The 15082-nt window shown below is 40.4% G+C and overlaps 1 protein-coding gene across 6 annotated transcripts in view; it reads left to right on the top strand.

The window, feature by feature from the left end:
* ABCC8 (ATP binding cassette subfamily C member 8) overlaps window positions 1–15082 on the top strand; it is a 64108-nt gene that overhangs the window by 37520 nt on the left and 11506 nt on the right. For all 6 annotated transcript variants that reach the window (XR_011903711.1, XM_072337927.1, XM_072337928.1 and 3 more), the window contains 11 exons: window positions 1708–1806; window positions 2683–2767; window positions 3694–3774; window positions 4882–5019; window positions 7354–7479; window positions 7961–8060; window positions 8671–8918; window positions 9905–10065; window positions 11190–11259; window positions 11880–12037; window positions 13199–13291. Coding sequence is in view for 5 of the 6 variants with exons in the window: in XM_072337927.1 (XP_072194028.1) it covers window positions 1708–1806; window positions 2683–2767; window positions 3694–3774; window positions 4882–5019; window positions 7354–7479; window positions 7961–8060; window positions 8671–8918; window positions 9905–10065; window positions 11190–11259; window positions 11880–12037; window positions 13199–13291 (1359 nt within the window). In the remaining variant the exon portion in view is untranslated. The remainder of the gene's footprint in view (window positions 1–1707; window positions 1807–2682; window positions 2768–3693; window positions 3775–4881; window positions 5020–7353; window positions 7480–7960; window positions 8061–8670; window positions 8919–9904; window positions 10066–11189; window positions 11260–11879; window positions 12038–13198; window positions 13292–15082) is intronic.

Genomic DNA, 15082 nt, shown 5'->3' with positions numbered 1-15082 from the left:
GTGTCAGTTTGCACTTAAGATTATATTAGACAGATTTACTAAATTCCTGTATTGAATTTTGGCCAGCTTCCTGCTTGTTCCCCAATTCCTCGCAGTGCAATTAGCAGCCTAAAAGCTGAATTTTAGCCAGAATGTGAATGGTGTTTGCAGACATTGTGCTGACTCTCCGCATGGAGCAAGTCCGACCTTTTTCCTCAGAACTTTAACATTAGTTTTTCAAAGATAAAATAGAAATAACTTTTTGTTCGTTTTGAGAATTAAATAGCAGCAAAGATGCAATTTGAAACAATAAAAAGAGGGGAGAGGAATACACGTTCACACTCAGAGCAGTTTTGTCTCAATCACTGAGATAAGGGTTGCATGCTAATTGAAAAAATACTTTCCCTCCTGCGTCAGAAATTACTGCTTTTTGAATTAGATTTTGAGGGTACAGGCTGAGCTGCGTAGGGGTTTGTGTGTGTTCATCTCTGTTTCGTTTTCCAGTCAGAGAATTCACCGTGCACAATTAAATTTTAATGAGCAATCCGATTTTTGAACTGGGAAGCGCGCTACCGAGGTAGCAGAACTGTGTGCTCGTTCAGATCATCAGTGAAAATGGGATCCTATAATGACGTCTAAGCAAGCTTGGGGAAAGGCTGAAAGAATGAGCAGGGCAAGTGACATTGCCTCCTGATAGGAATTACAGAAAATAATCAAGCATTTCTTTTTTTCCCTCCGCATTATGGTTAGAATTGCATTCAGGTCTAACTGGAATGAGGCTGCTGCAGTGGCTGTCTAGCAGACAATGTTGGGTGAGAGGTCAGAGCTTTCTGTTGGATTAGCTGATATAGCTGGGAGGAAAATAAATACACCTTTAGGCATATGATCCTTCCTTTGGTCCTTTTCTGGAGAAACAATGATGTGCCAATGAGTTGGTCTGTTTTTCCAGCAGTATCAGGTGCTCTAATAAAACGTCGTGCCTTTCTCCCAGCTCTGCTGTCTGAGTCCTCAGCACACGGATAGCCGCAGAAACACTATCAGTGAGCAGATACATTTTTAGTTGTAATACAATGCGTGTGGAAGAAAATCTGCATCAGGACATCTTGTTGGCCGTCCTCTTATAAGTTGCTCTTTCCTGTGGTGTGTGATGGGGGAAATTCCACGAGCAGAGATTTAGTGACTGTTGTTTGTCTGTGTTCTTGTTTTTGTCTTCACAGAGATAAAGAAATAGAAAAACATTCAGCATGGAATCCTTATGACTCAATTTCTCTTCTTATAATGGGGAAAATAAATTGTTTGGGGGAGAACTGCCTTTGCTTAAGTGTGGAGCTGTGTTTTTTAATACGTTAAAAACATCTTTTTTGAGTACCTCTCCTGTAGTGTGCAGCCTAACTGGTGTCATCTGCTTTGCATTTTTAATTCACCTCTCCAGACAGAGCTGGAATTCAGTCTTTGGTAATTTTCCTCCTGTCGCCTGCACTGCTGAGGCTCATGGAGTTACCCTCTGCAAAACTCTTGCAGCAGAAAACGGGGGAGCAAGCTGATATTCAACAGAACCAGCTCTCAAATTAGGTGATCCATTGCAGTGTTTAGCTGGAAACTGTCCCAAAGAACAGAAAGGAAAGGCAGCATTTTCTGAGATTAATTACCATCTCTACACAAAACTAAATGGTTTCCAGTAATCCCTACTGCACTGGTAAGCTGGAAACTCCTGTTTTGTTTTTCCAGGAAAAGAGGATCAGTAGCATATGCATCACAGAAGCCTTGGCTGCTCAACGCCACAGTGGAAGAGAATATCACATTTGAAAGCTCTTTTAACAAACAGAGGTAATAGGGCTCAGCCCTGTTGTATGCTTCCATCTCCTTTTAGCTAAGCAGTGGTTCTGCGTACTTTGACACCTTCTGCACAGACACACTGGCCCCATCCCACTCCAGTAACAAACAGTCCACCTGCCCAAACGTGACTGAAGACACCGAGTTCTGGACTGGCAGCTTTGACCACAATTTTTCTGAAGGACACGAGACGGAGTTCAGTCTCACTTGGCCTGAAGTGTAGAACTATTATGTATTCCAAGGGCCACATTTGTGCAGCATGCAGTACTTTCTCCTTACACGTAACTGACTAGTTTAATTGACTTGGACGGTGACAGTTTGGGAGCTGGAGTAGCGTCTGTTAAGATTTCTGTATTTTGTATATTGTGAAGGATTAATGGGCTGCCTTTTTATTCTGTGTAACTGATCACAAAGCATTCTGAAAGACTTGGAAACTGTTGTGGGGATTCCATTGTGTTCCCCCTTCTCCCCACCCTAAAATCAGTAGACAGCCATGTGCTCATCCCGTGTGTGCTTTGTTTGCTTGTTTCTTTCTACCTGGGTATTGAAACAAAAACAAGAAACAAAGCTGCTGGTTAGAAATGCATGTAAACATTAAACAGTAACGATATAGTATAGAAGAAGCTGGTTCTTTTTTTGCCTGGTTTTAGCTGTTCAGTATTTGTATTTGGGAAGTTTCTTTTTCTTAGCTGAAATGGTATTTACTTGCCTGCAGTTGAAAGAGATCCCATTAGAACAATTAGTGGCTAACAAATACATTTTCCACCGTGTGATTCTTCCAGCTGGTTAATTTTGTTCCCCTTCAGGTAGGAAATGTGCTTCTGTAGCAGTATCTGTGTGGATTTTGCATTACCTTTTTTGTTCCCACAGGTACAAAGCAGTAATTGATGCTTGTTCCCTCCAGCCTGATATTGACATTCTCCCTCACGGAGACCAAACCCAGATTGGAGAGAGGGTCAGTAAACAGCTACAGGCTTCTATTTCTGTTTTAGATATGTAGCGGTTTTTATTATTTTGTTACGTTCTTAAAATCTTAGCGGCTATTTGGCAACAAAGGTCATCTTTTGGTAAGTGTACATTTGAGTCATTAGTCTGAAAGCTGGTTGCTTGGTAAACAGAAACTGTCATTTATGTGAGGTGCCATGATTTAAATGTGCTGCTATCAAAGTGCCTGACTAATTCTGCTGACAGCGCATATTTTGGTTTATTTGGGGGTAATCTAAAAATAAGACCCAATTCCATAAACGATATACCCAGGCACAAAGTGGCACTTGCACTCACACAGTGCCAACAAGGACACGTTTCCATGCCTACCATCTTACTTTGAAGAGCATTAGTTCTTAACCCAAGTCATTGTGTAGCTAAATGGATGTGGAACAGAAAGAGAAAATTAGAGGGGTGGGATAAAACGGCAGGGAGGAGGAGCGGACCTTTGGGTAGCAGTGTTGGCTTGTGAGAGCTTACAGTGTTGGTGAAACTGCAGCTGGATTGCAGGAGCTGCTGATTGCAGTAGTTGTGATACAGACACAGAACCCGATGGAGCTAATGCTGTATGGTGACATATGGGTGTAAAATACAGATAGGATGTAGCAGACTTCAGTTGCTGAATCAGACTGCCTGCAGAACATCCGCATGTTGCCTGCACCGTTGTACTGCCATAAACCATTAAACATTTCTCACCCCCGATCCACACAGAGCTCAGATGGAGCTCTCTGGCTTTTCCCACAGTCTATACTATATACAGTCATACTGTGTTCCCGGCTCCCCTGCAGGCCAACAGTTTTGAAACATCTCTGAGTTTTTGTCCAGATAATCAAATCAAAATATAAATATTCGGTTGATGTTCTTATAGTTGATTTTATTTTTCCTGCTTATCTCCAGGGTATTAATCTGTCTGGAGGGCAGCGCCAGCGTATCAGTGTGGCGAGGGCATTGTACCAGCAGACAAATGTTGTGTTCCTGGTGAGTAGATGCCATTATGATCATGCTGCAAACAGAAGCCCAAGATGTAAGCATTTACAGTGTTTCATGGATGGCACACAGAACATTGTGCTTCACTAAGCTGAGCTAAATGTGCACTGTTTATTTTACATCCGTTGTTAGCCAGCCTGCGGTTATGGCGTGCTTTGCGAATGCTGTGGACAGACAGATACTAGGATACAAATCGGAAGGCTGATGCTTCCCCTCTGTCTGTTGAAGTTTGTTTTGACTCTTGTGTTTATTCAGAAATTTGTAGCCAGAAGTTTGGAAGTCTCAGCAATATTTGTAACATTCCTAAGTCATCTCAAGCATAAAATGAATATTGTCCTGTGTCAAAGGTGTTTCCTTTCTGCAACAAACTAAGCTGTCTTCCAAACCCAAATGGCTCTTTGTTTACATATCCTGCCCAAACTTCAGCAGATGTGCTCTGGAAAAGAGTAGGAGCAGGCTTTAAAAGCCTGGTAGGATTAAGTGAAAAAGAATTTCTCGATGATGATGCACATCAGCTTATTCCTAAATTAATTGCATGTAATTGATTGTTTTAATAAGATGAAGTTATCACAGGCCATAAATCATCTGATGAGGATCATCAAGCAGATCAGTACTTCTGTGATGTTTTCTTAATCAAGTGTCATTGTATGAATTTAAAAAGTAATGTAAAAAAATCATGAGGGAAAGTGTGGAGAATAAAACTGTTCTCCTTGGCACTGTCTCTGGAGCAGTGTAGATAACATATGCCATCAGTACACACTGCTTCATTGTGTTGAGCCTTACAGAAGTCACAAACTGCCATTAATAGGGCTGTGAAGTGCATCTTTTAAGAGGTGCAGTTTCAGAAGCCTCAGGAAGTCCTGGCATTTACACAGCTGACGTTACTGTATGTCTGAGTACTCGTTGCAGGAAAGCAACCGACTGCCTCCAGGTCTGTTGGGAACTTTAAGAAAACTTCTTTGAACAATTTTGATCTTCTGATGATCTCTTTTGATCGTCTATATCAATCTAACTGTTTTTTCCACTACTAACATGCAGCAGTTTACTTAAATCGTGTTAATGTTGACTCACAAGCTGACCTTTTCTTCCTCATGACAGGATGATCCATTTTCTGCACTGGATATCCACCTAAGTGACCATCTCATGCAAGAAGGAATCCTGAAAATGCTACGAGAAGACAAGCGTACAGTTGTGCTAGTGACCCACAAACTGCAGTACTTGCCCCATGCTGACTGGGTAAGGAAACTCTTTTCATATTATATATATATATATATGTGTGTGTGTGTGTTAGGAGGCAAGGAAGTGGCAGAAATATGTCTTCTACAAACAAGCCTCTCACTTCATCTTTCTACCAAGTGGTAGTTTAGTGAGAAGAGTCACAATTAAGGTCTTGCAAAAGTTCACCAAGTCTGGAGTGCAGGATTTTGGAATTCCTGTCATAGAACACCTTTACGGGTCTGATTTCCCTAGAGCTGATACTTGACAATCTCATGAAAATGGGCTGCATCTGAAATACAGCAGGTATCTTAACCCATTTCTAACACTGTACAATTTTGTTCTCAGAACAGTGGAATGTTGGAGTAACGTATTTGCTGATGTCTGTGATGTTACCAGGAAGTTGTCCGTGGTATCACAGAGAAAGGTGTTGATTATGGTTATTGAGACGTGTGGAAAAAAAATGGCATTTCCTTAGGCTTGATAGCAGTAGATAAGACATCAAAAACTCTTCTTTCCATCGTGTGATGGCAGAATTTTAAGAAATAGGCATTATTTAGTTCTGTTTCTTTGCTGTATCTTGAAGTTTACAGAAAAATAGCTGAAAGTGTGCTTGCTGTAGCAGTTTGCAGTTACAAATGATAAAGGTAAAACAGACCATATAGGGTGAGCTGATTGATTTTGTTGGGATTCTTTTAGCTTCTTGGCTCACACTGGCATTGCACTTCTCCTGCAGTTACATAGCCACAACGTCTTGCCCACAAAGACTGATTACTGCAGTGCTGCCTCCCAGCAGGAATTCTCAGTCATTTGCAGCTTGTGTGGACTATAGAAGCAGTTATTTTGTGTCTCAAGCAATAACCATATTTTACCTACTTTCTGTGATTCATATTGGCCTGCTGTAAAGCTGCAGATAGCCATTAATCTTCTTCTGGTCATATTTTTAGTGGGAAGCATTTATCCTCTATTGTTTCTGCTGTGACCTTGTCCCTCGGCTGTACTGCTGTAAGAACTAGTGCTGTTCTCAATGCAGTTCTGCTTTTGCTGGTAGCGTCTCTGAGTACAGGAATTTTCTGTCTTCTTCCTCTCCATCTGAAGTCCACCTTAGCTTTTTAATGTGCACAGCTGTCCTCCTGTATCCATTACCAGCTCATTTTATTTTCCAAATGTCAGACACGTTTCTAGGTGTGTCTGTTTAGTGAGCTGCTCAATGAGAATGGTTTTTATTACCTTCTAAGTAGATTTCATGAAACAGACTGTTTCAAATGCTCTGTAGGACAGAGAGGGTTTGTATTAATTAAGTTTATTAATAATTTGTTAAGGGAGAGTTGGTCGTTTTTACCAAAGTAAAGATCTCAGTAAGCCTCAGCGAGGTTTATACAGTGCAGTGCAGATAAAATGTTTTATTTTGGTTTAGTTCAAGGAGTTTTAAGTAGAAATATCAGACATGTATGATGGCCTTCCTACATGTCCACAGCAAAACCCTAGTAAGAATGTAGAGTCCCATCTATGTCGGCACTTCCTGAAAAAATTTGACCACAAAAAGATCCATTTGCTTTCTTTCTTTACTATTACTTTTCTTTTCCTGTGGTGCAAATTCTTACTGATAAATGGAATGTGCTCCCTATTTTTTTTTATCATCGAAATTTCCAAGTTTCTAGGGAGAAAAGAAACACTCCATTAACCACTTTCTAACGATGTCATACGAGTTTACAACCCACACGCCTCATTTTCCAATTCTCCTTGTCAGAGACGAAGTGAAGTTAGTTGCATTATGTGTACAACGTGGTTTCGCTGATACAAACCTGGAAACCTCACTCTTCAGACATTCTCCTGTAGACATAATTTTTTTTTACTCCGTGTCCACCATTTATGCTTTTAAAAGCTTTAGGGACTCAAAATCCCGAGCTTTTTCTTATCAGGTCCGTGGTATCAAACAGACGGTGGAGCCAGTACGCTCGTACCTAATTGCTTGAATGAGGGCAAAATGTGCTGCGCGGTGTGCTGCTAAAAGCCTTTTCCTTTTAGGTGGCAAGAGAACTGTAACATCTTATCTTGCTAATGACTTGTATTTAGGCAGCAGTGCTTGCTGCTGTCTGCTGAAGAGGACTCCATTCTTTTTTGCTACTTAAAAGCAGCCTTCCTTTTGGAAAGTGTGAAGTGTAGGAAGCATACAGGGTATTTTTGCAGCATCTCAAGTAAAAGGGACGGAGTCAAGAGATAACTAGACTGTTTCTAAAAGACAATTTTTTTCATACAAATACTCTTTTGAAAAGTTCTGACCAAGCACGGTGTACCCTTCAAATAAATGTGTAGATGTATGTGACCTCACAGCTTCTGTTTCTGACTTCTTAGATAATAGCGATGAAAGATGGCTACATCCAGAGAGAAGGAACACTCAAGGACATACAGAAATCTGAGACTGAGCTTTTCGAACACTGGAAGACACTAATGAATCGACAAGACCAGGAGCTGGAAAAGGTTTTTGTTGGGCTCCTGTCTAAGGAATACTAAATTGGGCCACTTAATGGGAATAGCACTGTTTATGCACAGTTCTGACAGCTGTTTGTGTAGGGTATACTTAAGTTTACTAATTTCATCAGGTGTAATTTTTTCACATTTGCACGTAAGAGGTTCTCCAAATCACTTTTTCTCTTTAATACTACAGCATAAAATGAACAGGATGTTAATGTTAGTCCTTACTAATTTAGAAATATCTGTCCAAGTTGAGAGCCCAAGAATGAGAGAGCTGGGATTGACAAACTGCAATGAATGTCAGTTATGCAATTGATGCCCTTTGGTTTTACACAGCAGTGGCACATCAGTCCCTTATGGCTGCATGCTGGCAGATTCTCACTTCCTTTATTTTTCATTGATGTTCTGATTGAAAACAGATTTCCTCGCAGTTATTCATGTTCTGATGAATTCTGTGGTTGAAAGCACACTAACCCTTCTGTTTTAGGAGACTACAATTGAAACTAAAACTGTTCTGGAAAGAACAAATCTCCGAAGGACAATGTATTCCCGTGAAGCACTGCTGAAAGATGATGAAGAAGATGAAGGTAAAAGGGCACCCTTTATGCCCAGCGCCACTACACCACTGTTTTACAGTTAAATTATATTAGAATGAATGAGCAACTTCCAAACCAGCAGGAGAATCTTTGGTTTTCACACGGGTCATGGTTTGTAAGAGTGCTGTTTCCACTGAGTTTATCAGTTTAACATTGATTTATGAGTTTAACATTGATTAATGTTTTCAAACCATCAGAAGTCATAACATCTGTCAAACTTTTGAGGGTTTTTTAGTGCACTTAAAATAATTCAATAGTGAGAGATGAATTAATGTTGACATTTATGCTGGATGAGCTTCAAACCTGTCAACAGCTGAGTTTAAGGTTTTACCTAGGAAAAATTCACTTTATTACTCAAGCCAACACTTTTAAGTTACTGAATGTGGCTGAAGACATTGAACATCTAGTACTGTGCTTTTTGCATCTTCTTAACATGTATTACTTCCTGTTTGAACAAATAATTTCACCTGAAAGCCTTTATGCTGTATGATAACTTGTGTTTTGAAGCTGTCACTCACCAGTTCCTATGAAAGCTGTGTAAGAGGAAGTCAGTGTGGTTGTACTCTTTTTTTTTTCTGATTTATTTCTTTGGTCATTGCAGAAGAAGCAACAGAAAGTGATGATGAAGACAACCTGTCCTCTGTGCTACATCAGAGAGCAAAGATGCCTTGGAGAGCATGTGGGAAGTACCTCAGTGCAGCGGGAATACTCCTTCTGCCACTGCTGGTTCTGTCCCAGCTGCTGAAGCACACGGTGATGGTGGCCATTGACTACTGCCTGGCACGCTGGACTTCAGATGCTATTTCTGGGAAGATGGAGGGAGAGCTGAAAAACTGCTCTCACTGTGAGGTACGAGATACCTCGCTCACTCCTCTCCTCAGATGTAACCAGTGGTGAACTCCCACACTCAACCTCTGCTCCAAGATTTGTATGCAGTATGCAAAGCTCCTAGCAATAGAGCCATTTTGAAGGTCAATGCAGTTTCAGGCACACAATGCAATAAAGCTAACAATTAAGTTTTGTGCATTGTTGTTCTCCTGTTGACAGATTTATTACGTTTTCATCATTAGCTGATATGCCTAGACTTTGGTCTCTAAAGTGATTTTGATGCCACAGTTCTTCTGTTTCTCCTGTATGATAGAATTCTTGCTGCAATAGGGCATTCAGGTTTTGTAATGTATGGGCAACCCAGATTTTGATGATCAGTAGCCCATTTTCCTTGTTCTCCAGGTGAATTTCATGTGGAACTGACCTCAGGGTTACCTAGCAGGGTACTCTGTGTGTATAAGTTATAGTGGAGGGATTTTGTTACAACTGGGGTTGCTTTCTTCATGGGAATTTAGTGCCTCTAAATGATTGCACACATATGCCTGGAAGGTTCATGTTTGATTTCACTGGGATCATTTTTTCTTCCCTAAAAGTTGTTTTAGTGATGGTGGATTTTAATATGAAGTTAATATTTAAAAATAATAACTCTTAAACTCTGATCACACTCAAAGAATAGGTCGGGTCACCAGAGCCATAGGAAATGCTTCCAAGATGCTGTTGGTGGTTTTTTCCTTGAGATCAAATTTTCAAAATTATCAACCAGGTTTCATTCTAGTTTTGTATGATTTTAAATTCTGAATTTCTCTCTTGCTTTCTTTCAAACAGTCCCTTTTCCAAAGGATAAAAAACTTGGGCTTAACGTGAAATCACTGGGTATTTAATTTTGGGAAAATCTGGGGGAGAAAGAAGGATTTATTCCTTACATTTTTTCAGTCCTGCATTTATTTTCCTTGGTTTTTAAGTTTAATTTACGATGGATACTGTATTGCTCTTTCTCTGTTTCTTAGGTTTTCAACCACTCTCCATATTCAAAAATTTTCAGCATTCTCTGCTGCCTTGGGATTGTGTTATGTCTCGTCACATCCATAGCAGTGGAATGGACTGGCTTGAAAGTCACCAAAAAGCTGCACGCTTCCTTATTAAATAAGATTATTTTGGCACCGATGAGGTATTCCTCTGATCATAATACAAACTATTCTCGTCATTCTGTATTCCTTACTTCGAGGTGGTCTTCTTGTTCTATAAAGTGGTTGTGATTCATGTTTTATAATGCATCACTGAAAGTCACCAAGTATCGAACTCCTGAGCAGACTTTGGTAAATGGCACCCAACCTGCTCAGGTTCGTGGGCGGTGGTCAGATGCCTCTCCGGTCTGACTGTGACTTGAGATATTTACTTCCTAGCATCTTTTATTTCTCTTTGCTGTTTTGATTAAGGAGAAAGCACAATTATTGGTGATACATGGTGCAGTTCATGCAGTGTGTGTGTCATAATCTTAATCATGGAAGTATTTACTGTCAGCAGTGATTGTGCAAGCTCATGAAAGACAGGGAGCCTGGATAAGTGCCATCACAGGCATCAGTGGAGCACACTGGGATTGCACAGATAGCAGTAAAGGCCTTTGACTTGTGTGTGTTTTATTTCCAATACTGCCAAATTAAAGCTGTAGCTTGATTCAAACCTGCAAATGTTGATGAATATTTGGAAAAATACTTATTTTAACATTAACCATATTTAGCTCAGAAGTCACGAGGAAAGGAGAAATATTGAAAACTTCATTTAAAAAAAAACACAACAACTTTTTTCCAAGACAGAATTAGGCTTTGGATTCATCATTCATAAGTTAGGGAACAGTTAACAACTACACAACAATAACGAAGTTTGTATCTTGGATGGGCAAATGTAAAGGAAAGGACTTTGAAAGCATTGTGCCAGCAGTTGTTCTTATTATGCATTTTTATTCTAGGGAAAAATGTCAGGACTTGTGATTGAGCTTTCCTTGCATTTTTCATAAATTGAAGAGTTGCAAAATTGCAAATGTAATTGTGGGACTTACACAGCTGGGAAGTAAAGGGAGCTGAGGAGATGGTGGTTGTTGTTGGGGATGGTTGAGACTGCTGTTTTATTGGGGAAGCTGCAGTTATATGGGGAAACATGAGAAACTTTACTCCGTTTGTTGATTTATTGCCTTGTGTTTGTAGCACAGTGCATAGTTTATGGAAGGCAGAAAAGCAATTAAGAAGTAGTTTCATATGGCTGGTATGATCTTTCCCATTCATTGCCTCATTTCAGGTTTTTTGAAACGACACCTCTGGGAAGTATACTGAACAGATTTTCAGCTGATTGCAACACCATCGACCAGGTACTCAATAAGTACATTTGAGCTCCCACGGTACCTTATTTTTCTCAGTCTGAAAAATTGCATTCTCTTATTTGGGTGAGATTTGCAGCTGATCTATGATTTTGAATATTGCATCACTTTGCTTCACAACTTTCTGGGTTCCAGATGAATTCCTCAGCTTTAAAGGCACACTGGGAAAACGCTTATTTAATTAAGATATCCTGCAGTCATAAACAGCTTTGCTTATTTTTTTTTCCATCTTAGAGAAAAGGGAAGTGAAAGTAGATCGATAGCAATATCCCTACACTAAGAGCACCCCCTTGTTTAAAAAGTGGGTAAACGTATTCGATTGAGATACATGAGCAAATGAATTGAGAAAAAGGCAAATGCTGTTGCTTGAAATATTAATGACTGAAATTCAGATTTCCATGTTTATTCTAGGCTGCAATGCTTTCCCAAAATCCAGCAGTAAATCCAAAAGCAGACCTGTATGTTTAGTGCTTCAAAGCTTCAATTTTTATATTATGACTTTATTTTTTATCTGTGGGATTAAAAGAATGTAATAGGAAATAATGCTGTTTTTAACTTGTATGCAGTGCATTTATTTCTCTAATTCCGTGCACTTCTACTACTTTACCCAGCATATTCCTGCCACCCTGGAGTGCTTGAGTCGCTCCACTTTGCTGTGTGTATCTGCCCTGGCTGTGATTTCATATGTCACACCGATGTTTCTCATTGCCCTGGTTCCCCTTGCAATCATGTGTTACTTCATCCAGAAATACTTCCGAGTCGCATCACGGTAAGAACATACACCTGTGTTGTTCTGGCTATTGAAACATCTTTTGCAGTGTATGGTGGCAGAATTGTGAAGGGCTTTCATTTTTGCACTTGGTTTTGTCAAAGGCGTGGCCTTATCTGAAGGTGATCCAAATCCAATGTAGTAAAATGCTTCATTCTACAAGTGCATTTTGTTTGCAGCTCTCTGAACCAAATGTGGGAGGCAGGAGCAGGGTCTTTATCCATGATGAAAATTTCTCCCATCTTCACATGACATAAGGAAGATCTCATTGCGGCCTTCCAATGTTTAAAGGGAGTTTATAAACATAAGGCAAAACAACTTTTTACATGGGTAGATAGTGATAAGACAAGGAGAAATGGTTTTAAACTGAAGAAGGGGAGATTTAGGTTGGATGTCAGGGGGAAGTTTTTTACTGGCAGGGTCTTGAGGTGCTGGCACAGAGGAGTTTGTGCGTTCCCCGCCCCTCGAGGTATTTAAGGCCAGGTTGGATGGGGCCGTAGGCAACCTGGTCTAATACTTGATCTAGTGGCTGGCAGCCCTGTGGTAACCCAACAAGTTAAAAAAATTTTAGCCACATCCATGATTTTCTTCTCCTACACTTGTGCTGCTTCCCTTGCGGTGGTGCTCAACAAGCATTTGCAGCAACACCGCATTTTTCACCCAGTGCTTCCACTGACTTGATGACTAAACTTGAAATTGAGAACTGCAAGTTCTCGTTTACTGGGTCTGTGTACTGTTAGCTCAGTGTGAAGTTCTGCTGTCATCTGGGGGTGGAGGGAGAACAAAGATGAAGTTGCTTTTGGCCTTCTGCTGAACTGGAACCCTCACTTGCAGTATCTTATTAAATTCATATTCAGCATTGAGCCAGAACTGTGTTTAAAAGAATAAAGTATTCAGTATGAGAATTAGCAACATTAGAGAAGCAAGGGAAGGAAGAGAAGGGAAAAGATTTATTCAGAACTCCAGCACTGCATGTACTCAGATTTAAAGAGAAAAGTCCTCCTGGGGACTTCATTCCCTGCTTAGAGACTGCAGTGCTGCACTGCAGCCCATCTGAATGCTGTGTGTGTAATTACTGTGCTAACATTCCCTTTCACTCCAGGAGAATAACTGGACAGCAGAACTGACTTCTTGCAAATCTGTTCTCATAATCCTCTCTAGGGACCTCCAGCAGCTGGATGACAGCACTCAGCTCCCATTACTTTCCCATTTTTCAGAGACTGTTGAAGGCCTGACCACCATCCGAGCCTTCAGGTATGGCTTTTTAAGAAAACATTTCTTACCTCTCTTTTGAGTGCCCATCTTTGATTGTGTTCTGCAATTGTGCAGGTGCGAGTATTTGTCATTTGGATCAGCAAGAAATCCGTGGTCCCCAAAGCACTGTTAAGGAAAAGTGAAATATTGAGGACTAAGTATTAAGCATGTGAAGGAGCTACTATAGAAAAACAGGCTAATGTGTATCCTCTGCTTGCACTAACCCTCCACACAGTCACACGCAACCTGAAAAAAACTTTGTGGGTAAATGTGATTTAAGGAGCTAAATTGGCTTGCAATTACCACAGCGTGTGGTGTGGCAGACTGTGTGTTTGGACAGTTTCCATGGAACAACTAATATGCAGTAACATGTTATGCCACGATAATCTGTGTTTGGGTTGATGTCCTGGTAAGATAAACTGTGCATGCTGGTCATTTCAGGAGCTACAGATTATATTGCAAATTGCCAGCTGAAAATGTGGTTGTTTAGATTGGTCTTGAAGATATGCAACTTGGAGACACAGCCTTTATCTTCTGTTTTGATTCATTTTTCTGTCAAGGCGAGCTCACCTTCTGAAGGAGCAGCCTAGACATACCTGATAACATGCCTGAGTTGTGTATCTGTTACAAAATGGCAGTCACTGATATTCTCAGGGTTCCAATCAAGCTACTGCGGCGCTCACCAGCTGTTTTCTCTCTGCATTGGTGCTATTCCTGGCTTTTCCCAGTTGATTCAAATGCAGTCAAATGTCTTCCACGCCCATCTCATCTAGATATATACACATTTTGCCAGTTAGTTATTACTGTTACTGTTCTCTCTTTGGAACAGTACTGCTTATTCATCTTAACCTGCAGATTTAATTTTATAATACAATTAATGCAAAAATTAGACTATTTTTAAGCAATTCTAAATAGGATATAAATAGCAGAATGTAGGAACTACCAGCCCAAACTCTTGTTTCTTTTTGGCTGAAGATAGCCTCCTAAAGAGGTGGAACAGCATAATATTTTCAAATTACTATTATTAGATATTTATTTTAAGTGCCTGCACTGTTCTGTAGTTCGTAGCTGTCTGCGTTCACTTCTAAGGAAATTCAGTTTCTCTTAATTCTTGCTTTTCTCATTTACCTGTATAATCTTTTTTTTCCCCGTTATCAAGGGGAATCTTTAGTGTATTATGACTGCATATTTTCAGTTGTTGATGCAGTAAATTACATTGAATACCATCTGTCTAATGCTTTCAGCCATTTGGACCATTCCCTTTTGGTCCTTCCTGTCACCTTGAGATAAATTCCCCTGTTAAAGGATTTTATTCCGTGCTCTTTTTTTCTTGTACCCTGCACTAACGATGCATTTGTGACCCAAGCAGCTACGTGCTCTCAGTGAGTCCTGTACTCCATCTGCCTGCCAGCCTCCCGCATCAGCTGCTAACCTGCCTATTTATAGGACTGCGAAGCTTCTCGGCTGCCTAACATATTAGTAGGAGTGCAGTTCAGACTTGCTAGCTTGAGTGTCCCTAAAAATAACGCTAACTCGGGAATCTAGTCATCTAGTTAGGTGCCAGTTGTTCCTGAAGTGTCCTTACTCGTGGTTGCTCTCCATCTTCTACCTACTCAGAATGCATGGGGAAAGAAATATACAGAAATCCAGAGGGAGATCAGAGAGACAGCTACTGCTGCAACTATAAATACACCTTCAGCAGATGCCACGGCCTGATTTACAGCTTGCAAGTGCTGTCTGGCACTTCAAACAGCACTGGTGCTAAGTCAGCAAAAAGTTGTAAATGTTAAG

The sequence above is a fragment of the Excalfactoria chinensis genome, chromosome 5 (assembly GCF_039878825.1).
Source record: "Excalfactoria chinensis isolate bCotChi1 chromosome 5, bCotChi1.hap2, whole genome shotgun sequence".
Taxonomy (NCBI): domain Eukaryota; kingdom Metazoa; phylum Chordata; class Aves; order Galliformes; family Phasianidae; genus Excalfactoria; species Excalfactoria chinensis.
This window is presented reverse-complemented; position numbering and strand designations above follow the sequence as displayed.